At 37.4% G+C, this 7,834-nt stretch overlaps 1 protein-coding gene across 1 annotated transcript; it reads left to right on the top strand.

Annotated features, from left to right (window-relative positions):
• The first annotated feature begins 458 nt into the window (after nucleotides 1–458).
• On the top strand, nucleotides 459–7,678 carry LOC101857828 (death-associated protein kinase 1). The gene is made up of 3 exons (XM_013088022.2): nucleotides 459–623; nucleotides 2,631–2,732; nucleotides 6,384–7,678. Exons 1-3 carry the CDS (start codon nucleotides 459–461, stop codon nucleotides 6,726–6,728), a joined length of 612 nt encoding a protein of 203 aa, XP_012943476.1. The 3' UTR covers nucleotides 6,729–7,678.
• Nucleotides 7,679–7,834: the final 156 nt, after the last annotated feature.

Here is a 7,834-nt window from a genome sequence, read left to right as displayed (position 1 = left end):
GAGAGAGAGAGAGAGAGAGAGAGAGAGAGAGAGAGAGAGAGAGAGAGAGAGCATATTGCATACAAAATTTATTTTGACACCTTGTACTCATCGTTGTATCAAGACTGTTGTAGTTTACATTTACATTTGCTTTGTCTGTTTTTCATTTATTAATGCAGATTTCCATATTTTATTTCTTCTATTTGTTTGTTTGAAAATATCCCATGCAATCAATAAGGGCTCCTGGATAAAGTCTAAATGACATCCTTTATGTTTAGGCTTATCCTGGTTTAAAGATATTTTGTGTTCTCTGATAGCGTAATACGGTTGTAATATTCTTGTCAGTATTCTAACACATTTGGGTTACTTTGATTTTGAGCTTGACTCCATCAGTCAATCAGTCATCCTTGAAAAAAAATTTGAATAGATAAAACGAGAATGAAAACTAAGAAATTCTGGTTTAACACTTTTAAGGTTTAATGAGTTGTTTTTTTTCTTTGTGTCCCAGAAAAAGGGCTACAGTTGACGACTGCATTAACCATGCCTGGATAAGGCCAAAAAAGCAGAATGAAGAGCTGCAGCGCAAGTCTGCGGTCATCAACATCGACAATTTCAAAGCTTTCATGGCCAGGAAGAGATGGAAGGTTGGAGACTCACTTTGTATATTGCATCTGAAGTGGCGATACTGCTACTCTGATTTTATTTGTTTGCTCCCTTTTTATAGTATTTGTGAGGCATTGTGGTGAAATCAAGCATTTGTCATAATACTGAAATGGGAGAAATTGACTCAACTTCTTTTATGTCCATTTAAAAACACATTTCTGTATGGATTTTACTGGAAAAACGTTGATTAAAGGGACAAAAACGGTAAATTTTTAGTTTTCAAGGAATCTCAAGCTGTGGAAACCACCAAACTTTGGTGTCATTTTCTCCCTAATTTTACCTCTGAAACTGATGACCCCCACCTCCTTTGATCGCAAATATCTTGAATTCTATTCAAGATTAAGGATATCTTTTTCATTCAAATCAAGGCAAATGAACAAGCTTTAAGGTGATACCAATAACTCCATATGCCCAAAAATCTGATGAGCGCCTGATTCCACCACGCCGTGACACATTTTGAGGCTGCTGGATTTGTAGCTTTGTAAAAAGTGCACACTATGTAGATGTTCTTTGTTTTTGTTTGTTGGAATAAAAAGAGAAGCACTCCAACACAATAAGGGTGTAATAGTGCTGGAAATAGCGTGGTTATAAGCAATGGATTTATAGGAAAAGGAAAGTATCAGAGGAATGTATCAGAAGGTGGGTTTGTGTGCAGACAAGTTGTCCCCGCTCATTTTCTTAAAAATTTTGTTGTTTCCTTAAATATGATTTGTCACTCCAGGGTAACAATTTAATGTATTTCAAATTTGTTTGTATTCTTGTCTGATCACTGGTTTAGAGGAAGACGTTCTTGTGGTGCTTGGTTTCCGTTCAAGTTGCGTTTGAGGTTTTCTTTGAGTTCATGTTACGAAAAATCTCATTTCAGCAGTGTTAATTTAGCCTAAATTTGGATTACATTATTAACCTTGTTTCTGATAAGGGTCATCGGTCTCTTATCTGGATTTTCTGATCCCCCAGGATTTTTAGTTTAGAGCTTATCAGGAAGAGCATGTATGCAAACAAAGATTTTTAAACGTTAACAGTTTTTCAAAAACAAAGAAAAGATAATAGGTGTTAACTTTGAACCAAGTTTAAGTTTCAAATTTCACTTAAGATTGACGATTTAGATTTGAAATCTTGTTAAAGAAAACAACTTTCTTTCCCAGAACAATTACAGGATTGTGTTGATCATAGGACTGGACCCTTCTTTCAAAGGGTTATTTTATCTTTAAAATCATGCAAAGGCTTAAAAGTGTAAAAATAAAAGTGAACATTAACTCAATGAACTTATGCTACATTGCTTTTTGAGTGTGTGTAGCTTGACGTTTGCGGAGATGACAAGTGACTACTTTTTTGTCTCCGACATTTGCTCACAGGCTGACAGAGCTCAGGTTTTTTTTTATAACAATGGGGCCTCTATGGTTTATTTTGTTTTTTTACTATGCATTTATTCGTTTGAATAATGGAAAAGCACACCAGCACAAAAAGGCTATTGTAGTGCTAGTACATGTAGTGGCAGCCAGAGAGACAAAAATAACAAATTTGTAGGAAAGAAATTGTATGGATATAACTATAATTTTTTAGTCACATTCCTCTTTTTCATGAATATATTTTGTTTTTATTTTTAGAGATCTGAGCCCTTTTTTTTTCTCCAACTTTTATGTTCCGTTATGCTGCATTTTGTAGTTCCCCTGTTTACCATTCAACCCGTTCAGGTTTTACTCTGTCATCCCCATGGGCATCTTTAGTGCAGTAATTTGGCGCTTTGCTGTCACACACAGATGACTCAAGTTCTCGAGTCCTGTATTGGGAGAATAATTATCAAATGTGTTGGTCTTTCTGCCGGAACATCGTATCCCCGTCAGCCTAAATTTGTCCCAACAAGCAGGGTTGAAGGCTGCTTCCCCAATGATCTAAATTGTGCCAATCAGGACATAAAAACACCCACCCTAAACAAAAATCTTTTCACACCGTCCCCATAAGCACAAGTTTCTGTTTCTGCTCCCCAGCAATCTATGCGTGTGGTGAGTCTGTGTAACCGACTGTCCCGCAGCATGCTGCTGAGGAAGAGCACGGACACTCTGGGCAGCAGGAACACGCTGGATGAAGAGGTGAGTCCTCCTAACTTTCAGCCTTGCCTCTCAATGGATTCCTTTTCTTTTCTTCTTTCACCTCGGGCAAGATGTGAATCACAACTATCTACAAATTTAGGGCTTCAATCAAGCCCACAACTGGTAAAATGGACTCCCTTCACTATATAATGAACTGATGTAACCCTGGGATGGGTTTATGACGGATTTTGAGCAAAGAATGGTCAACCTTGATGACCAATCAAGTGGCAAGGGACATGCCATTCTCACTTATTATCTTATCATGAATGTCAAGATTTACGCCTATCCAGTTGCCCCTCCCCTTTGTCTGTTCAAAATTTATAGTTTTCCATTTTTGACAGAGTTTCCCTTCCTTTGTCGTTGTGATCTAATCTATTAAAATTCAGTCTGTCTCGCAAATTCTGGAGCAGAGACAACTGTTGCAATGGTCAAGGAAGAGTTCACAATTCAATGTGATACCACCTGGAGCAAACTTGTAGGCCCTACCCAACCAGCGTGTGATGTATAGTTAAGTGGAGAGCTCAGATGTGAGTGGGATGTTTGGGGGAATAAAGTGTTGGCAAGTTAACACCTCGATGTGATCCCGTCTGGGACAAATATTGTACCGTTTCATCAAGATACAACGCACATGTGACCACATTCACGAGAATGGTTGATATCTGTGATGCAATGGGAAGTTCAATGGTCACAAATTTTCACTCTTGGTTGATCAACTGTGCTTGCCTGGGTTTTTGTTCCATAAATTATTATCTGAAATGCAGGATCTTAGCCAAATGGAGACCTTCAGAGCGGGATCTTAGTGGTGAATTTTGTATTATAAAAATTCTGTTTTCTTAAAACAGTGGGATCTTAAACGAGCGGAGATTGTCAGCAGTGGGATCTTATCTTAGGCGGAGGCTACTATGTAAACTTGATCTTCGTTCACTTTTGAAATAAGATTACCCCAGATGCAGTTTTTGATTTAGAAAATATCGGAAATCTCTCCTCTTAACGTCATAGTCCCTTTGTGGAGTGCAGAATTTGGCATAACCTATTCGAACAAAACAAATCGTTTTTTTACTTGTTGCTTTATCTTCATGATTGAGAATTACAGCTTTGAAAGTAGACTTGTAAAGACTTTTATCACCCTTGACTTTCCTATACTTGTAAGTAATTGTATGTGTGTGAATGCGTGTGTGTGTGGGGGGGGGTATGGATGGGTGGAGTGGTACATATGTGTTAATGAGTGCCTATATGGATTTTTGTAGAAACTTCAGTTATGTGGAGTTAATGTAGTTCTAAGATGATAGAGAAAAGACTGTCCTCGCAGGTTTCTGTAGATTCCGAAGTGTACTCTTCTTTTATCTTCAGTTTGCGTTATATTTTGTTGAATTTTCAAGTGTTAAAGTCTACACATTTTTCTCAGATTATTTTTTCTATATCCCTCACCAAGGGATCAGAAAACATTCTCTCATTCCATAAAGGAATACTGCCAAGCTTAGACCTTTTATGTTCTTTTGATCCAGTGCTTTTGCTTGCTTTCCTTTTGTTTGCCTATCTTTCTGCATTACGCGCCGACTTGTTTACATAGTGGTAGGCTGTTGTTCCTTGCAGTCATTACAGAACCACAAGAGTTATCAGACAATTGATAATGCACGTTCATGATAATATTATATAATAAAACATTTATTTTGAATGTAGTTTCCGTAGTTTCTGGATCTAATTTTTTTTGGGGAAATCATTAGAGGGTTGGGGTGTCTGGGGCAGGACCATGGTTTGGAGCCTCAGTTTGAATCATATTGCTTGATATTTTAACATCTGATATTGAGACATACACATTGGAATGCCTGCTATTTTTGCTCGTGCTGCTAGAAATGCTTTCGCCTTTATGGTCATTTATCTTGATATGATTTGTAGTATGCTTGCAGTTTGTTTAAGCTCCTATTGTGAATTGATAATGATCATAGTTATCAAAACGGAGGTCTTCATCGTTTCAACCGTCTTAACATGGCTGTAAACATTTTATGTATTTCACTATCAAACCATCCTTTTATTTCGTAACCGAAAACTCTCTGAGAAGCATGGGCAGGCACTCTCACTCTCAGCTGTATCAGAAAGCCTTAATGTACATGTGTATGTATTACTTCCTATGAAAAGAAGGTACATATTGACAACACAACGATACACTATAGAAGGCTTACTGTGGCACATTTGGGCATTTGAGAGATCCCTTTTCTTCAAAACTAATTTTGATCAGGGGAAATGTTTATGCCCGAATTGACACAAAAGTATATAAATGGTGCTGGTTTTTTGCGTTGCACAAAATAAGCTCATTGTGTCACAATAATCGCCGGTAATTCAATGCTTTTTCTTTCTTTTATGGTTTGGCTATTTCAGCTATTTTGGGGCATTTGTTACGCGTACTATTGAAGCTCTCAAAGTACTTGTCTCTTCATGTTTATGGTCATGAAACTTTTTAGAATACATATTGGTTTCATGATTCGTTACATTATTTATGAAAAAAAAAAATACTGATGCCTGGATCTTCCTAACACCTTATGGTGCGCTACCCTCGTTCTTTAGGTTCCACAAAATTATTGTGTTTTGTACCGACAAATTTTCTTTTACTTCTATAATCTCGTTCTCCTCTTTGTTTCCCATGGGCTTCACTACCCAATTCCACACCTCAGCCCCGTCCCTTAAAATGGACATTTTAGTTTTAAAGCTTTCCATCTGTCGTCAGTTGGTTAAACCTTCATCTTCCTGTTTTGTGCCTGTGACAAAGGAAGATTAAATCACTGAACATCATTTGTATGTGCTTATTCGTAACATTTGTGTGAGCTTGCTGATCCTCTAACAGGAATGTTATATGTTTGAGTAACGCAAACCAGATCCCAAATTGTACTTCAACTTTACGTTGGCATGCTACACACTTGAGATGCTGCACTATTTCGGTTTGATCTACTACTGATCACTGCCCAATATCCACAGTGAAATCCTTTCGTTTGGTCCATGGTTTTTAACAAATAGTTTTGTCGCAGATAACCTATTATCGTTTGGTTTTCAAGTCAGCCTGAGATTCTCATGGTGTATGTACATGCTGTGTGCTGAGAAGGCGTGGTCCGTTTAAATGGAGAGACGGTTTTTATGTTTTGAGCTCTGGGTAAGTGTTTATGTGTTGTTGTGACAGTTCCTAATCACAATTTTTTTTCATATTTCATTTCATAAGATTTTTGCCATTGCTATTTTTCACAAATTTAACGGGTGCATTTTTCTTTTGTTCATCTTGATTTCAAACCATTCATCAAATATTCGCTCACGCCTGTTAACTGAGCATTGATTATGTAACATCAAGCATTTATAAGTATGCATGAAGACTTCTAAAATGGTTTTGTCACCTGCATATCATATTTATGTTGACTTGCTCACCATGTGAAATTTTGGCATGCTATGGTCGTGGTGCTAAATTCAGTGACTGTTATGGCGTAATAACACGTTTCCGAGAAACATGTGTTATTTTGTATGATAATGTTCACACATATTATGGTGGTGTTGCTTTTTGGAAGCATGCTTGTTAAGATATCATTGAAACTCATACACATCTTGTTTGAGCCTCTTTTCATTACATTCTTTTTCTCCCTGTTAACGTGTCTCTGTACCTGCTCTCCCCAGCGGCGTGAGAAACTGCCCTCGATTACAGAGAGGAACGCAGCTCCGGATTCTAAGGAACCAAAAGTACAAAATGGTCCCTTGGATAAAATAGATGAGCCAGTCGTGAAAAAATTGCCCAACGATGTCAAAGATCTGGGAGAAGAACAAAAAGAGCTGCTGAATGTGAAAGGGAATAATAACATACTTTCTCAGCTTGGGTCCCAGACAAGAACGACAGACAAGCTCTCCTTTTCAGGCATGACGTGTAAATCCCCCGGAGCAGTTGCCTGTGCCAGTGCGCGTCCCTTCGCCACTTTGAAAAGCCCGAAACTGGTTACAATAGACGATGATGTCATTGAGTGTTGATTTATTGAGAAAGCCTGGTCCTTGGGCTCGTGAGTTTTCATTGTCATATTTTACTTTTGGGTGATTGTGTTATTTTTTTAAGGAAATAGGTTTGCTCCTTTTTAGAAGTGTTGGAATATAGTGTTCATTCTTTTTTTTTTTTGCAGTCACTGTCATTTTGAATATTGATGACATTAAAAAATTATGTCTGCTGATGCTCATTGAAACTCCATTTGCAACAGATTTCAAAACGATTTCTTCCGTTTACTCCTCTAAATTTGTCTAAAAATTGAAATATAATGTCAAAATATGTCCATAAGTGCTTAATCCCCATCTGTTTCTTTTATTCTTTTTTTTTTTTTTTTACATTTACCTTCACCCTCCAAACGAAATGTGCCCCATTGTTGTTATCAAACTAAATCTCATGTTTACGCTTCTTTTTGCTCTTATTGGAAATAATAATGATAATGATTCGAAATAATGATAATAATAACACATGTAGTTGTCGATGGACCAAATAATACAGAGGCTACTTTTTACAAGGGATCAAGGGACGTAACTCAGACTGGAAACGGCTAAGAAAAAGAAAGCGTTGTTATCCCCCTTCTTTTACCACAGCCTGGTATTTTCAGTGGCAGCTCTGAATGTGGGCATAACACAATACAAATGTACATAGCATTTAGTCTTTGATGTTTTCTCTTTTTTTTTCCTGTCGTGTTTTTTCCCCGTCCTGACATTTACCCAGCGATGAATCCTGGGTCGAGTCTATTATTGTGCTTAAATTAGCCGGCCTTCTTCTTCCCATCTACTGTTGACTCACTAAACTAACGATTGGCGAGGTGTGAGGTTTATCTGCTAACCGACTGTCTTTAACCTGTTTCAATTTGTTGAAGTATGCCAAATATATGCGTGTTTAAGTAGCCTATGCTTTGATGATTTGACAACCGTTTCGCGAGATCCTCAAGAAAGTAGAAGAAAAAAAAAAACCAAACAAAAGTGAGAATCCTTTTCAAAATACAAGTCAAACAAAGAGGAATAACAGCAGACAGAATAAAACATCAGCTAATATTGAATACAGATTCAGTGCCTACGAAATCTGCACACAAGATAAAATTGCTGCAGGTCAC

This window comes from Aplysia californica, unplaced genomic scaffold, assembly GCF_000002075.1.
Source record: "Aplysia californica isolate F4 #8 unplaced genomic scaffold, AplCal3.0 scaffold00673, whole genome shotgun sequence".
In the NCBI taxonomy this organism is placed as follows: Eukaryota; Metazoa; Mollusca; class Gastropoda; order Aplysiida; family Aplysiidae; genus Aplysia; species Aplysia californica.
The sequence above is the reverse complement of the archived record's forward strand: the minus strand, read 5'-3'. Positions and strand labels throughout refer to the sequence as shown.